Source organism: Columba livia, chromosome 12 (genome assembly GCF_036013475.1).
Source record: "Columba livia isolate bColLiv1 breed racing homer chromosome 12, bColLiv1.pat.W.v2, whole genome shotgun sequence".
Classification (NCBI taxonomy): domain Eukaryota; kingdom Metazoa; phylum Chordata; class Aves; order Columbiformes; family Columbidae; genus Columba; species Columba livia.
Window position 1 is genome coordinate 8,116,756 of NC_088613.1, and position 17,650 is coordinate 8,134,405.

A 17,650-nucleotide genomic window follows, 5' to 3' on the forward strand; every position below is an offset into this window, starting at 1 on the left:
CCCCAAATCTCTGCTCCTTTCCAGGTCAGTGATGTAGCTGTAGGTGTGTTTGTACAGCTCTTTTGGGGCATAGCACCAGCATGTCGTGGAGCGGAGCTGAAGTTTTCTACCTGTGTGCAGCAGGGAAGAGGTATGTGCATAGAGTTGTCTCTGTTCACAGATCTTCGGCTATACTTATCAAACAACAAAGTATTACAGAAGAGTACTATCTAAGAGTACCTCTTATAGGTGAGGCCTGCCAGCTGCAGACAATAACAGAGATAGTACAACATATAGCCTGCTTTTATGAAAATATTTATTATTTACCATTCCAGCATTTCCTGCAGTTTTGGGATGTTATGGCTGAAAGGTTCTTTAGCAACTCTTTCATGAGACTATTCTCTGTTCTCTGAGAAATCTCATATGTATAAAAACAGGTAAAACATGAGGAATATCTGCTGGAGATCTGTCTTGGCCTTTGAAATACCTAAAACTCATTCCAGAGCAAAGTTGTGTTTGTATAATCTTGACTGGTTATACTGCTCTGAGAGCTCAAGTGCCAGCTGAGCTGGCTGGGTCTTTGCAGCTCTGCCCATGAGGCCGGGTCTCCCTGCCACCCACAGGAGGAAGCCTGATCTTATGTGCTCCTAAGCAAGGCTTTGCCCACAAGCAGTCAGGGCTTTAATCCCCAAGTGAAGCTATTTTCATGTATTTGGTGGGGTGACACAAGCTTACAGCAACGTGTGGGGGTGTTATCTTAGACAACAGGGTCAGGCTTGTCAGCAGCCAAGAGAGGAGAAATGCCAGTGCTGGCTGGTGACTCCTTTAGAGCTGCGGACAGAGGGCTTGGAGTTGCTACAAAAGGCAGTTCAGACATCACGGGTCCTGCTGCCCCATCTGTGTGGCCTCTTGTCTCCTGTCAGAACTTCTCTGTTCAGCAAAACTTGGATTGAGCAGTGCTTTACAGCTAATGATCATCTTTCCTGGCAGCAGAATTAAAAATTACCTGTACCCATGGAAAAGAGATTTTTACCAACTAAGGAGAAGCTTGTATTTTCCTGGGCAGATAAATGGAAGGATTTCATATTCACAAGTGGGGAAAAAAAAGCAAAACAAATACCTGGAAGTGGCAGTTTTTTCAAAGAACCATAAACTTGTCTTGGCAAGAAAGTTCAGCAACAAAATCTGAGTCTCAAACTCCTATGCAAAGATGACGATTAGCAAGTCTATTGTTTGGAGCAATTACTTTAGCTTCCTTTTTGAGAGCAAATGGCAGCCAAGACTGGGGAAAAGGGTTTTGTAAGGAAAGTAACAGGATAATTCAGTCATGGCCTCCCAGCAAAACATGTTTGTGTTTACTCAATCGAACGAAGTTATTTTCTGGATCAGTATTTGAACTAGGTCAAATTATTCACTGTTTAGCCAAGAAAGAAGAAAAATCCACTAAGAATTATTATTTATTTGTAAATTGGTAGTGGTTATTGTAAATCATCTTCAACCGGCCCCGATTCAGCTTAACATCTAGCCTCTGGGTTTTTTTGTTTATTCTCCTGAAGTTCTTAAACCCGTTCAGTTCCAGCTCTTTGTTTCCGAGGCCTGACCTGGTGTACCTGCTCCACCTCATAACTGTGAGTGTTGCTGGATGGCAGATGCAGGTCTCGGAGGAGCAGGAGGTCAGTGAGCTCAGGACACTAGTGGTGGGAGGTGTTGTTGTGAGACACACTGATTGCTCTGAGGAAATATTCTGAATAAGTCCATTCTGGTCATAGAAGTCCCTCAAACTATTATATCAGAGAATTCATGAGGATGTTGGCATACTTCTCTGCTTAGGAGCATTTGTCACAGGAGATTAGCCCTCTCCTACTCAACTTCTGTAGAATATGTCAGCTAAAAATTATTCTGTAGTTTGCAGCAGCAGAAAAATGGTAAATGTAGTTAACAGAGCATCTAAACTCATACATTTAATAGAGATGCACATGGCACAGCCAAAATCTACAAAAGGCTGTACACAGATGGAGCTGCCTCCCTGGAGGAGCTGCTGGTCTGGAATTAAAGCAATGGTATTTATTTGGTCTTGCCCAGAAATGAGTGGCATGGGGGAAGGGAGCACAGTGTCTAATCCCAAGAGATTAGTTGCCTGGGTTTCTTGTGAGGTTGTCCTTAGTGAGCTTCTTCAGGACATGGGCTTCAGAAAGAATGTGCTGTCTGGAGAGCTACACTGAGCCTGCTTTATTCTGCGTTGGTCACGAGGCAGAGAAGCAAGCCCAAAGGACTCTGCCTCCCGAAACCTCAAACATGAGGATCCACGTGTGTTGGGAAACCAGAGCTTTGCCTGGTGGTAAGAGGCTGCGCTGCAGTTTGCACAGAGATAACAAGCAGAGTTAGGAAAGTTAGAGTTTCTCTCCCACAGGAATTTGACATTTCAACCTTTCCAGTCTTTCTGTTTAGGGGAAGACTTACTGGCTTTAAACAAATCTTCCACACTAGTGATGCATTTAATATTGTGCATCTCTGCTCATGAAGATTTTACTTATCATTCATGCCACGTTAGCTTCTTTCAAGCCAAACTGTTTGCGTGTCTGCAGACCGTTTGATGCTGAGGGTGACTCTGAGCATCACCCAACTGATGAGATGTCATCTTCACGTGGCAAAGGACTGAGCTGTGCCTAGCAGTTCCCATGCCATGAACTCCATGAGTCCCAGGTGCAGTTTACAAGCCAAGAGAGGTGCTTTGCTTCAGAGCCAAGGCAACACAGATCTCTGCAGACTGTGCATTATTTTCTACCTGGGTGCTACAGGGACTGAAAACACCTTTGGCAGACCGGGCTGCTACCCGATTTCCTTCCATTGATTAGATGAAACAAATGCACTCATGCTACTGTTGTAACAAGGTATCTGAAGGCAAACAGGGCTGCCAAGCAATTAGTGTCTAAACCATGCCTAATTAGTCCCTTGGGTACATCTGATTACAGAACAAAGCAGAAGATGTCTTTGTCTGGGTATTATATTGGGAGTGTGTGATTCTGATCTGATTTGGGCTGGAGGCAGGAGGACTAAGGCTGTTAGATGATCGCTTCCAGGATGTGTCTGGGGAGAGACCATCTCTTGCTGTCACTGCAGTGGTGATGGTTCTGGCTTGTGTGGGCAGTTTGTGCTGGCAGTGGGGAGGAGCAGGGCTCCCATTTTGTAACCACTGCAATACAGACACCTGCAGTTTTTATTCTGGATTAGCTATAAAAGATAAGATATAGATATAAAGGTGGTTTTGTGTAGGCTGTTAGACACATGCTGTAGATCTGAAAAGACTTTGATACACAGTAAATTTTATGATATAAGTACTGCAAAACACTTATGTATTGACTGGGGTGTAGTCATGAGAAATAAATTGTCTGCTTCTAATAGATAACATCAGAAAGTTCTTAGCTAAAATCAGACTGACATTCGAAGCTGACCGAATGTTACCATTAAATTCTAGATCCAAAAATAGACAGAACATGAATGGGGACTGAAATCTTGCTCAGTAACTGTTGGTAAATCCCAGTAAACCACACTTCTGTGTTGAAAGGAAAACACAGGCATGCATCGGTTGGCTTTGGCAGAGCAGAAACTAATTCGCTTTCTCAAATCTGCTGACATGTTTATCGGGATGACATGAATGAATGCACTGCACTTGCCAATACAGAACACAGTGGCAGCAGAAGATAGAAAATCATCTGAAAAGAGATGACAAAACCTTTGGCAGCACACACAGGGCTGTTATTTGCCCTTTCTGCACAGTGGATTTTACTTCTGAGGAAGATGCAACCCAGGAGCAAAGCTGGCTGCTGACAGTGGCTCTGGGAAGAGTAGGAGAAGTCTTGGGGAGAGACTGGTCATCCAAGCACTCTGCAGCACCCAGTGCACCCCTCCTGCTGTCTCCATGGCCCTGGACCTCTGCAGAAGCAGAGAGGACATTTGGCCTTAATGGGTATTCAGCTTTTTAAAGCCTGAAAAACCTTTTCATCCCATTTGCTTTAATTCTTATGTAGAGTTTGAGCTCTTTATTGCCCAGGAGGAACAGCAAGCATGCGACAAAAGGGACAGGAGCTAATGATGATAAATACCTTTTGCTTTCAGCTTTCTGCCTCTGTGTTTGCTGGAAAATATCAAGAGAATATTTGTGACTGAGCTTGCCCTAATGGACATGAACTGTGCTGTGCCTCTTAGGTCTATTACACTTTCTGATGATTTCACCACTTTACAATTCAGCTCTTATGATAACATTTAACACACACTTGTTAAACCATTCAGTGCAAAGACGGCATGAAGTCTGGTGAAGGGCAGCATTGTGCACAATCTGTTTCTAGATGGTCTCCCTCTTACAAAAAAAATGCAAGCAAACAACACAGAAGACTGAGATGTAACTTTCTAGGGTAGGGAGTAGAAATTTATTGACAGTGTTAATGCGATTTAGCAAATTGAGCAAAATAGCATGTGGAACTATCTTTCAGTTCTCTTGCATTGTGTGGGTTTTACTTTGTCAGTTGTTTTAAAAAGCAACCGGCAATTTCTGGGAATGCTGAGTTTAAAAAAAAAAAAGGGAGGAGTGGGGAGAAAAAACTTATCAAGCATTTCTATAGCTTAGTAAACATGATTAATCTGACTCAGCAAGACTGAACCAAAGAGAATTGACCAGTTGGTATTCAGAAATGTTTTTGTTTAAATATGGCTTAAAATGCCACAAAAATTGGATCTAGTCCTGAAACTCTGACACATGCAAAGTTCTTATTGTATGTACATCTGTGCTTATGGTCAGACTTATTTTAATGTCTTTAAAATATGTAAGTGCTGTTAGAAAAGCAGAGAGCAGAGGTTTTTGCAGAGCTTAAAGGAATGCAGACCAAAAACAGTTTAAAAGTAGAGTGCCTGACCCAAAATATGTTCTTCATGTCCCTTTTTGCCTTTTCCTTTGCAGAGCTGCATAGTTCTTCACAGATCCACTGCTAGTAGGGGGAAAGATGGGACCCCCCTCGCAAGTCTCTTAACCTGCCTTTAGACAAAAGAGTTGGATGTTCTGCTCATCCACCAGTAGAAGGTACCACACAACCCTGGAGAGAAGCAGGCACAGGGACAGGTGTCATGTCATGTGTCACCCATAGAAACAGACGAGCTATGTTGCTTGGCCCCACAGCCAGCACTCTGTGGTGCCCCCTCATCCTGCCCCCACTCCAGGGGAACCCCTGACTGCAGTTTGGCAATGCAGGAGCTTGGCCAAAGGGCCAGCCAGTGCTCAGCAGTGCATGTCTGGGTCTGAATTGTGGAAAATGCTAAGGTCATGTAGCTGTGGGTAGAATCATTGGTCATTTTTGCATATTTCAAGACGTTCACCCAAGCTTGGGCAGGATGAGATTCACTGCTTCTGCAAAATGATGCAGCACCTCTGAGCAGGGCCTCTCTCAGCCCATCTGACCCTGACTTCCAGGTTGCATTAACTCCTATAATTTGCTGACTATTTTTGGAAAAGCTTTCAAAGATTTTCCTTCACTGCATCCAGAGTTACATCTTACAGTTCCCAGCAGATATCACGAAGGAGAGGACAAAGAGGTGCAGACAATCGCAGCTGTTAGAAGGGAGACCTGTCACAGTGGCACCTGCAGAGACTGATACGATGGGCAAAGGAGCCCATAAATTGTTGAATGGTTCTGGGATTTGATTTAATGTATACAAAAGAAGCTGAAAAAAAAAAGACTAAATGTTTCCTATCTTGTCAGGACACTGGTATGTAATAAATAACTCCCATAAAAATGTTTACCTCCCTTATTCCCGGCAGTGATGGCTTCTTGATGAAACACAGCATTTTCATGAAAACATTTCTGGTTCTTCTCAAGAACCAGAGGCAGATTCACCTGAACAATTGAAAACATAATTTGTCCATCTTTGCCACCAAAATGATCAGTTTTAATATTTGAGTGAAATCCAGAATTCTCTTTCTTGGTTCTAACTGTCATCTGTCATGATTTTATCTGTGGGTAATGGCTGCTTTCTAACTGCTCCTAGAGACCCACATGAGGGCATTCAAGGAAAACAATTCAAGGAAAAACACTGTTTTGTTGGCATTTTATTGCAATATATCAAGTGGTATAGGTCTGGGATGCAATAATCTCCTACAGTCGCCCAGCCAGCTGTCTCTGATGAAAACATCTTTGGGAATCATGAATGACTTTGAGCTGGTTTTTAGCAGCTCCAGGCTCTTCCTCAGCTCTACCTCCCTCCAGCTTTCTGTGGTGGCTGGAAGTTGCTGCTGTGCGTGGCTGAGCAGGGCAGGATGCCAGCAGCTGAGATAACAGAGGATCTGCCCCTGGCCCTGAGGTAGCCAAGGTCCTCAACAGCTCAGATGAGAAGGAAATTACCCAGGTATAAACCAACAAACCAGGCAAATACACAAAAGACTTCAGGATAGATGGAGCGAGTGCTGGACTAGAGACTTCTTCAAGGGTTTTCTGCACGTTGATCCAGGATGGAATGGAGCTCTGATGGCTCCAGCACAGTGAAATCATTTGCAGCAGGGGTTGGGCTGGTGAGCATGGCCCTGACAAGACCAAGGTGGGCAGCAGCCATGGACTCTTTTATGCCATGAACTTGGTTCTGCCTTTGCCAGGACTCTGCAAGCACTGTGTCAGAGCAGGGACTGAGCTCTGCTCAGGACCGAGGAGCTGCTGCACAGCAGCTAGAGAGGTCAAGGTCCTCACAGCACACAGGGCATGCAGTAAGAACAAAGGAGAAGATAGAGAGCTAGTTAAAGGAGGTGAAGTGCTGGCAGCAGTTGCGTGTACTATGGTGTGTGTGCGCACCGCTGTCTGTGCAGAGCTTGTTTCTAACACAGACTATGTCACAACAGCTCAGATTAGAGCAAAAACTCTGCCCAGGCCCTGCCTAGGCTCTGCATGGCTGCCTGGAGAAATCCAGCCTACCCAAACAGTATACCAGTTAGCCCGCAATGCATGACATTTTGAATATTTTCTTCCTGGCTGGGCCTAGTAAAAGAGCATCCCAGCAGAGAACCAGCTTGTAATTTGAAATGGATATAAAAATCTGCTTCTCTAAATATATATGATCTGTACCACCTAGCCTATTTTCAGGCAAAGACAACCACACATAGGAAGATGTTATCAGATATTCTAATTAGAAGATAAAATCTTACATTAAAGCTAGGTGCTGAGTGGAAATTGCTACATTTTCACATTCTATTTGTGGCTACATTCTGTTAATTGCCCTGCTTTAAAAGTGCTGCAATTAGTATCTATTTTAATGAACACTGCTGGAGCTGATATAAATACATCACCAGAACATCTTGTATGCAGTATACAGAAGTCCCTTTTTCTTCCAGAAGTGCTGTGGTGTTCATTTGCATCATAGATTTGTGACCAGGCACATTTAACAGCATGAATCAAAGTGCTTCTACATGCAATGTTAGATCCATTGCACCCAATAAGGCTCTGCATGCCCACCAGTAAATGCAGGACAACTCCAGGATCAGATCAGGCATACCATACCAGGGTCTGATGGTGTGTGTCTGGATTGCTGTAGAAACAGAACAACCCAAAATGCTGGGTTTTTTTCACCATTGGGGTTTCTTAGCACGGACTGAAGCCATGAGCTGCAGCAAGCAGGATGCTGGTCAACCAAATGCCTGGACAGTGCTAGGGATCCCCTACCCAAGGAGACCCTGGGAACAAGAGTGTCTCTGGCACTTGGCCAACACTCAGATGCACCCTCCAGCATTTCATGGCAGTAGAAATGTGCAAAATGCCTCCGTCTCACCAGCTTCCTTCCAGGCCCAGGGTTTCCTAGCCTTGGAGAAGGTCATCAGGGACCACTGATACATGAGAGAGGTGAGCTTTATGTCAGTCCCCTCTTGAGAAAAAGATCTCAGCAGTTCCCACAGGGTTTTGTCTCTTTTTCGCTTCTTCTTGCAGTCTCTCCATCTTCCCCAACACTTCTCAGCTGTTTGATGCTGAGGACCAAGCAGAGCACTTTCCTGATGGTTCTTGCCCTTTTCATCACTATCAGCAAGGGGAGCAGACATAGGCTTTTCCCTTTGTGTAGAGCTGGTGAACTCTTAAAGGGCTGGTTGTTTTTTTTTTTTTCTCCAGGAACTGAGATCCCGGATGAATCTGCACCATTCTTGTGTTGAGGTGGAATTAATCAATTTTTTTGCAAATGACAGAAGTTTCTCAAAAAAAGGAGCAAGTTCTGGACAATTTAGAAACTTATGTAAAAAAAAAAAAAAAAAAAAAAATCTTCTTCTAGTCTCTAGCTGTTTGGACTGCATTCTCTTTTCATTGCACATGAGGAACTTCCATCACCACTAATATGCAAATAAAGATATTTGAACCCAGTCTTTCCTACAGGGAGAAAACCCTCAGCCATGCTTGTAGCCAAAGCTTGTTGATTGTCAAACCATATTTTCTTCCCTAGCTGGAATTCATGCGGGTCTAAGAAACCCACAGGCTCCTGCATACTCATAGTTACTAGAGAAGATCCAGACCTCCAAGGATGTTTCAGCTCATTCCTTCCTCAGGTGAGGTTTTTCACAACTTATTTTCTATATCTCCAAAGTGTTATAGCTACAAAACTGTAGTGATGGAATCTGGGACTCAACTGACAAGAGCTGTTTAGTCTATTGTTAATATATAGCAGACAGCTCACATACACTGAAAGTGCAGCTAGATTTCTGTCTTTACCCAGGCATTTTCTGCATACCAAAATTAACTGTGGTCAACAAAGAAACCTTGGATTGGTTGACAGTGAAATCCTTTAAGCAAATGCACAGATGAATCATTGTGCTGGGCATAGGGCAGGGGGAAAATCTGAATTTAGGAAGTGTGCTCTGTTCAGGCCCAGAGGAGGTGTGAAACCCAAGAGGTCCTGCACATACCTCCTTGGCAAGGCTGACTTAGTGTGGTGCAGAAATGGCTGGTATTAAATACTGCTGTCTTGACTGGTGATACGATGTGGTTGTGCTCCCCCAGCAGAGCTGCACCCTATGATGTAACACAGCAGAGGTGTGAGGTCCCCACATGGCGGCAGGAGCACCATTCAGTGAATGAAGCTCTTGGTGCTCTGCCAGAGCATCCATGGGGATGAGTTTTGCATGAAGCTCTGAAAAATTCAAAAACTGAAGAGCTGTCCAGGTATAGCAGTAGCCTTCCTCATGTCTCATAGGTAAGACAACTTATTCAGCTATGGAGCATTTGAGAAGAGGATTTTAGGACTGGGAATTTTCCATTTGTGGCCTTTTAGAAGGGCTCTTAATAGGGCTGGGAGAACTGTGCTGAAAAAGACAACAGCAGGTGCTCATAAAATTCAGGCTGGGAAGGGACTTCTGCCTATCTACACTCCTGGGGAGACACAGGACAGTGGGGACAGGAAAGCCATTTCAGCAGAGGATAAGGCTGACTCAAGAACAGGTAGAGATGGCCACAAAATCCACAAAATCATTTAGGCTGGAAAATGAAATCTACGAAGGGTCTTCAGAGCAGGGGGTGCTGGATGCCCCATGGCAGAGGGAGAGCCTGCCTGCCCCAGGGCCCGTACATGCTTGTGGGTTGCCAAAGCCCATGGCTCTGGCAGCCCTTTATTTCACCAGTGACAGTCACTGGGAGGACAAAATATGTCAGAGCCTCACCTGTTCCTGGCATTGCTAATAGCACGGCAGGTTCCACAAGGTTTATGAATGCTTTGTCAAGAATTACAAAAAGCTCTGTTCCTGGAGCAGCTGGGGGAGACATTACAAGCTGCAAACAAACCCAAAGGCAGCATTAAGCAGCCTCACTCCCTTCTCAGCACTTGGCTTCACTTCTCACCCCAGCCTGGGTTCTCCTCGGGCGTCCTATCACCACACCCCATCTTCACTCCATAGTACACATCCCACATCCACAGCCAGGGTCAGGGACATCCTCAGTCTCCAGGGATGGGTGGCCAGGGAGTGACAGTGCCCTTGCTTATCTGAGGGCACAGGGAGCCTGAACCCTGTCATCTTCCACATAGAGTCTGGCAAGACGAGGGTCAATAGTAACAGCCTGGTGTGTTTTAGAGAACATCCTCTTCTCCAGTCTTGACCTAAGGAAAGAGCAAATTTTATGTTTCTCAGGCATACAAGCTTCTGCAACCAGCTGAGGCTGTTGCTGCAGAGCAACAAAGTGCTGCTGCAACAGAGGATGCAGGGACAAAGGTCTCCAAACACTGGCAGTGGCCCAGAAATTCTCATTCACAATGAGATGTGACTGTGGATTAATTCTGGCCCAGCAGTGTGTTCTGAGCATTTCAGAGTCACGAGTTAAGCTCCAAGCATCATGAGGTTGACTTGGAAACACGACACTTTAAAAAAAATTAAGTTGTTCCTTGTTTTTTTGGCATTTGATGCCCGAGCTTTTAAGTTACTCTTGGATCGCAGCTTTTCCCGCACATCCAGAGCATTGCAAATTGACTTTTTAATACAGGCAAGCCAAGATTTTCACCTTCTGACCTGCCTTCAGGAACTGGGGTTTTAACCGCACCATTGAACATCACAGGACTTCCAGTAAAATCGTGAGAGCTGGCAGCCATCCTGACATGGGTAGGAAAGATCTGCTTCAGGACATGGCTTAATGCTAAATCCTCAACCTCTGATCTTGAGTGGATAAAGCCCAAATCTGATTTTTCTATTCCTCTTGCCTCCTCATTTTAGCACTTTATGTTACGTTGCCTATAAAAATGGTCAGAGTTGATCCAGATGAACAGTGGGAATAAAACTTCAGTGAATGAAACCTGCAATGGGGAAAAATAACTCTCTGTATTGCTAATGGAAGTTAAAGGCCTGTTAGTCAGATTCTGGAAGAGGCTATCCCTTTTCCAGAGTGCTAAATGGAGCCAAGTTTCTGCACCTATCATGGGGCGTGTGTTCCTGACAAAGCTAACACTGGTTTGGAGTAGGGCTTAACCATGAAAACAGGGCATCCTGCCCTTTGCAACACCTCAACTGGAGCGGCTGGCGTTGCCCAGTGCTGTCTGGGGGATGCTGTTAGTTTTTCTGGTCCCCATGAAACTGTGGTAAATCCTTCAGGCTTGTAGCACTTCCCTATATCGCTTTCTCACTTAGTGCTGTGCTCGGGCAGCATGCTGATTTGTTCAGAAATAAGTTAGTTGATAAAGTACCATTTGACCTTCCACGGACTGTTTCCCTCCTCCAGGTTGTTTTGCTGTCTGGGGTCCAGTTTGGGGCACCCCTCACATTTCAGCCTAGGGATTCACATGTCTTTTCTCAGCTTGTCGTGACAGTCTTTGCTACTGAGCTGCTGCATGGCAATTGCTCTGCTTGTAGCTCAGTTTATTCCAGCCCGCAAGGAAACCACAGTGCCTGAGATGCTGTTTGGATCTCAGGTTTCCATTTAAACATTTTGCCTGTGGTATCTAGCTGTCTGAATCCCTCCTCCAAGGACCCCTAAAAATGAACAACTCCTGCTGCTGACAGTAGGTTCCATCTCCACCAACACATCCCCCTGCACCTTCGAGTCTGGGCGGTGATTTCATTTTGCAGCCAGTCTGACGAATCCCAGCACAAGGACCGCAATGCAATGCAGAAGAAACTGTCGGTCCCCAGTTGTGATGCCTTGGCTGCTGCTTTGTTACCAGGATGGATTTGACCAACAGGTCTGTCCCAAACCACACGTTTTTATTCTTGGGGCCCCCACTGCCATGCTGTCCTGGGGCAACACTTTGGGACTCTGCCCCGTGCCAGCTTGGCAATATGTATGCCCCAAAATCCTGGGGAGTAATCTGATACACATCTCCTCCTGGTCATACAACACTAAAATTGGCAAGAACTGACAAACGGGGACATTTGCAGGGAAAACTGGCCTTCTACTCCCTATCTGGTAAGCTCATTAAAGATCACTTTTAGCATCAAACCAGACATCCTGTGTACAGCTAAGAAAATACTGAACATCAGTGCTAGTGCTTAGATGGGAAAGTTGGACCCTTGGGCACATCGTCTCACAGTCAGCCTTTCCAGGTGCCCTCTCTACCAATGACACGTGGCCTTCCAGACTGGTTTCTGCAGAAAATGTTCCCTTAATGTTTCATTAAACCAATATAAATGTGCCTTAGCATTTCCTACGCCAAGAGGCTATTCTGGGTTAAAAAGCAACTGGAATGTTAGGAATTACTAGGAGAGGAACAGAAAACAAAGCAGAGCCTCCCTATAAATCCATCTCAAATATCATGTCTGCTGTCTCAAGTAGATGTAGCAGAGCTAGAAAAGGTACAAAGGTGACCAGAGGGATGGATCAGCTTCCAGGCAGTGGAAAAATAGATACAGCAAGGCTCTTCTATAAAGGTAGCGAGCAAGGGAGAACACAGCATGGGTCTATAACTTGCAAAGAGTGTAAGGGAATGAATATTCACTTGTAATACTGGCCTTTGGAGGTATAGGCAGATAGAAAACAAACAGCAAAAAGCAATAGTGGAAGAAAACCCCACCAAATGCTGTTAAACACAATGACAGAAGTGACTGAAGAAAGAAATCATCGGCATTGTGAGTTCAGTGTAGTGACTGACTGAGGCCACGCACAGGTGCTGGTGGCCCCTCTCCCCTGGGATGCACTATGGGGACTCTCATCCTGCACAGTTGCTCCTACATTTTTAAGCCTCTTGAATACCATCAGAGGGGTTATTCTGGAGATCGCTTTGGCTGGCCCGAATGAAATAAGAGTGAAAATGTTTACCAGGTTGCAATAGCTACCCCTTCCTGGTGGCCCCAGCCTGAGAGCAGCTGTCCCGGCAGTGGGTCAGTCAACAGCCACCTGCTGCCATTGTCCGGGTAGGGGACGTGTGTGGCACCAGACCCTGCCACAGAAACCATAAGAGACAACACAACTGGACAAACAAATCTCCCAAGCGATGGTTAAAGATGCTGAGCTGCACCACAGAAACACCCTGCCCAAAAAGCTGCCGGGCTCTGCGCAGCAGCTCTCCCTGTGCATGACAGCAGGGATAATTTTAGAGATTATTATTCTGTGGGTTTAGTACTGTGGCAGAAAGGGGTATTTTATGCCTGTTGGAGTGAACTGACTCTGTGCCCTCTCCCAATATGTTTTTAGCACAATGGTTACACCTTTTTGCTACGTATAAATTCAGTGCCCTTCTGTGCAAAGCCTGTTTTGTCTCTTACTGCATGCAAAGTCACATGGCCCTGGGGGGAATCAAGCTAGAAAACAAGTGCAGTTTTTATTAATAAACCCTCAATATTATTTTAAAGAATACTTAAAAAAAATATAAGGTACAGATTGCTGAAAAACTTGTATTTGAAGAATAGTATAAGGGTGTGCTTTGAACACCACGGGGATGCTGCACAGTCAGCTGTTCTTTCAGGACTGAAAGACTCCATCCCTTTAGTTTAAGGGGTGACCAGGTTTTCTTAGTGAGTCTACCATCTTTTGTCAATATTTATAGTGAAGGTGCAACTGAAATCAGTGATATTGGCATTTGTGACAGCACTTCTTGTTTATCTTCCATGACATCCAGATTATTTGCATGAAGGGGTGATACCTTCTCCTGAGTTCATTAACCTGGAAGTCAATTTGCATTTGTTTCGCTTTGCATATAGTTGGAGTCAGGTCTGCTCTGATAATTTTGCCAATAACACTAAAGGCAAGAGATCACAGTAAAGATTTTAGAAAATACTTATTGAAAACCTGTCACTGCTCTGGCTGTGCTTTGGAGCCAGCTTTGGAGCAGCAAACTGCTGTGTGGCCAGGCCTGTCCCCCCTTGCCCATGGGTGTGCACTGATGGGGACCATGGCCTCCTCCATGTGGCCTCGGGTGCTGTGTCCCACAGCACCACGCTGAGAGGCTGAACATCCGACGAAAGCCTGTCAAAGGAAGGGAAATAAATGGAGATGACATTTGACAAGTTAGTTTTTTTATTCAGTGCATTGAACTCGTACATCACCGCTTCATCAACTAACAACATTTCACACATTCCTATAAAACCAATACCAAGTCCAGTCTCTTGTTAAAGACACTTCGTGTACAATGTAAAGCAGCCTATCAAATATTTACTTTAATAAGTGTAGCTTAGAGTTCAGAAACAGGCTGTGTTCAGTGTGTTCGGTGCCAGGTTGCAGTAGTGGGTGGAGAATGGATCACTGACTCATGGTTGGTGCAGGGCTTCGTTAATAAATGTCTAGACCCAGCTCATTAACATCTCAGCCAATGTTTATAAGACTGCTGTAGATCCTGGCCTCCCTTCTGCAGCTCCTAGTTTGATTATGCCAATGCTTTGAGCACAGGTGGAGCTGCAACTACAAAATCCCTAATGCAGAACTACTGCAGCACTGGAAAACCTGATTTGGGCTAGTGCTGCCTGTTTGTGCTCCGCACCGAGGACAGTCACTCCAGTGGCACAGCACGTCTCACCCTGTCCCACAACCAGGCCAGCAGCAGCAGTCAGAACAGCACAGCAAACCAAATAGAAATACAAGGTGTTCAGGCCTGACTGTCGGGGCAGAGCAAGAACGTTTTTGGGATGAAGGGGTCTTACACTGCAAACCTCTGTGCAGGCATCCCTGCACGCACAACAAATTGGGCAATTAGGTGGATGCTGGGGAACACAAGCAGCTGGAGCATCCCCACCAGTGCCACTGCTGGGACACATCCCTCAGCCCTGCAGATGCTCTGCTCCCTGGTTTGCATCCCATGTGGGCAGACACAGTGTCCTCAACACTGTCCCACCCATGGCACAACACAGGAAAGGCTCCACAGGTATGGCTTGGAGCTGGTCCCCCCTCCCTCTTGGGAGTCACCCCAGACAGCACAGGGTGCCCTGGCAGGGAAACAGGGCTGGTGCCAGCCCCACAGCTCCCCACCACAGCGCTCCCAGCAAATCCATCTCAGCTCACCCTCCTCCACCACCCTGCTCATGTCACACCTGCCCTGTGCTCTGGCCCCAACTCAACTCCTGCCTCATCTCTGCCCGAAATCACTCATTCATTCTGCGTGTAAGGAAGGAGACGGCACATTGCCAAATTAGCTATCTCAGAGGAAATATATTGAGTTTTATTGAGCTGCCCATTATGGGGCCTGGACTGTTTTGGGCAGTCCCTGTGATGAGCACGTGGTGCTAAGGCATGGTGACCCTCCGGCCGGTGCTCCTGGCTGCTGTAAAGCGCCTCTTATTCCTCAGACCAGAGAACCTCTCATCCAGCGTCAGGCTGGTCTGCAGGGGAAATGGAGAGCGAGTCAGTCCCATGTGTCATGGCAAAGCACAGCCAAACTGTAGCAGGGTATTGATTAGAGCCCATCAGTCAGGACGGTGCTTTGCAGCCAGTTAGTGAATTAAACCACTCAGCACATGGAGACAAGGAGCTCGACAGACTGTGTGCGGCTGGAAAACCTCCAAGCAGTGCCCAGCCCCAAGACACCGGGTGTCCTTGGCAAGAACAGGAGCAAGCAGATGGCATTTGAGCACAAGGCATCAAGTAAAACCAAACCATCCAGACAAGAAACGCTGGCAATGAAGAAGGTGGAGCAGGATTTCTGACCTGCCCCAGGGCTCTTGCACCATACTTCAGTGTAAAATGTGGCACTGAGGTCACCAAAGCAGAGAGAGCAAAGCCCAGAAGTGCCATGTGTCTCTGAGGAGTGGGGAGCACTGACAGTGAAACAGTCCCCCCTGGCCAGGACCACTTACAAGCAGCATCTCCCTGCTCTGGGCAAGCACATGGACAGGCCAAGAGGTGCCAACAGACTGGGGAAAATTAGGCTGAGTTTGTAGTTGCTGAACAGTCTTCTCAGGCGCCTTCAGTTTTGTGAGCAGCCCAGTCAGCACGGCTACAGGACTTTTCTCCTGGGTTATGCGAGATAAACCCAACTGGCAGCCCCAAAAACCTGAGCATGATGTTAACAGCTTAGTGGCAGGGCTGCTGCAGGGTGCAAGGTGTTGCCTGTCCCGACGATGATCCTCTACCTGGTTGGCCATTGCACGGAAGTTGAATCTCAGCGGCACTCCTTTGGGCTGGGGCTTGGCTGTGTGCAGCGGGGGCCTCTGGCGTCGCAGGAACGGGCGCTTGGATCTGGGCCTGGGAAAAGCACAGATCTGCAGTCACTGAGGATGCTAAGGCGGCTCGCTTCCTATCGTTTGCAAGTCAGCAAGGAGTGAAGGAGACACCTGCACGCCCTGTATGTCCCATAGGATATCTCACAGCAGCCTGGGTGAGTCTGAAGAGACTGGACAGGCTGGACGACTGGACAGAGAAGAACTTGACGAAATTCAACAAAGGCAAGTGCAGGGTCCCACACCTAGGGAGGAATAATCCCAGGCACCAGTACAGGTTAGGGGCTGGCCTGCTGGAAAGCAGCATTGCAGAGAAGGACCTGGGAGTCCTGGTGGACAACAGGCTGATCATGAGCCAGCAATGTGCCCTTGTGGACAGGAAGGCCAATGGTACCTGAGGTGCATTAAGACCAGCAGGTCAAGGGAGGTTATCCTCCCCGTCTACTCTGCCCTGGTGAGTCCACATCTGGAGTACTGTGTCCAGTTCTGGGCTCCCCAGTTTAAGAAGGACAAGGAATTACTGGAGAGAGTACAGCAGAGGGCTACAAAGATGATGAAGGGTCTGGAGCATCTTTCTTATGAGGAAACGCTGAGAGAACTGAGTCTGTTCAGCCTGGGGAAGGCTGAGAGGAGACCTTATAATTGTTTATAAATATCTCAAGAGTGAGTGTCAAGAGGATGGGACCAGACTCTCTTCAGTGGTGCCCAAGAATGGGATGAGGGGCAACAGGCACATATGGAAACATAGGAGGTTCCATCTGAATATGAAGAGAAACTTCTTTACTTTGAGGGTGCCAGAGCCTTGGAACAGGCTGTCCAGAAAGGCTGTGGACTCTCCTTCTCTGGAGACATTCAGAACCTGCCTGGACACATTCCTGTGCAATCTGCTCTGGTGAACCTGCTTTAGCAGGTGGGTTGGACTGGATGATCTCCAGAGGTGCCTTCCAACCCCAACCATTCTGTGATTCTGTGTAAAGGCTGCCAGGAGAGCTGCTGTGCGGGCAGAGTTCCAGCACTGGGGACTGTGTCACATCAAGTCTATCATGGGATGCTCTCTGTGTGCAGCAGATGCCAAGTGCCCTCACTCACCCTTCTTTTCTGCCCTTAGCTGGGTGCTGGGTCCTACAGCTGCACCAGCTCAGCCCAGGGGTGAAGCTGTCCCCTTCCAGCCTCTGTGTTCCCCTTACACACTGAGCATGACGTGTCCCGTTAGGCTGCATGGGTTCTTCCCTGTGACACCCCACAGTGAGCACAACCAGCCTGCTACCTCCCACATGCTGCCAGAGCTTCCATTTCTCCTCACTCTAGATAATGAACGAGCTGTATGGTAATTACCATCTCCTTTCAGATATGCCAGGAAGGGAACGAGACATCATTTGCTAACCATTTTTGGTCTGAACCATTCATTGTGCACTCATTATAGAAGAAGTGAAGCTGCAATAATGCTAAAGGGATTGGCAATGGCTTTTGTAGGGCTTGCATCCTAACAAATCATCTCATTTACTTACGTGCCGGTCTGGCCCGCCTGGGGATTAGCCACAGAAACCGTCAGAACTGCTCCAGGGCTGGGCTTCACTTGCCACCTGCCGAGACAGGGAG

At 46.6% G+C, this 17,650-nt stretch overlaps 1 protein-coding gene and 1 long non-coding RNA gene across 3 annotated transcripts in view; one reads left to right on the forward strand and one right to left on the reverse strand.

Annotated features, from left to right (window-relative positions):
• Nucleotides 1–17,650, forward strand: part of LOC110357462 (uncharacterized) — a 20,084-nt gene continuing 2,434 nt past the window's right edge. The window contains exons 1-2 of the long non-coding RNA XR_010475662.1: nucleotides 1–130; nucleotides 8,437–8,539. This is a non-coding gene — a long non-coding RNA (uncharacterized LOC110357462). The remainder of the gene's footprint in view (nucleotides 131–8,436; nucleotides 8,540–17,650) is intronic.
• The window catches only part of LOC102096298 (UAP56-interacting factor), a 15,078-nt gene continuing 11,329 nt past the window's right edge, over nucleotides 13,902–17,650 (reverse strand). Inside the window, exons 7-9 of one of the 2 annotated variants that reach the window (XM_005500475.3) lie at nucleotides 17,560–17,634; nucleotides 15,965–16,076; nucleotides 13,902–15,214 (exon numbers count right to left, since the gene is read on the reverse strand). In XM_005500475.3, the coding sequence (XP_005500532.2) occupies nucleotides 15,119–15,214; nucleotides 15,965–16,076; nucleotides 17,560–17,634 (283 nt within the window). In that variant the 3' untranslated portion in view covers nucleotides 13,902–15,118. The remainder of the gene's footprint in view (nucleotides 15,215–15,964; nucleotides 16,077–17,559; nucleotides 17,635–17,650) is intronic. The other variant, XM_065077672.1, reaches the window with a different exon arrangement.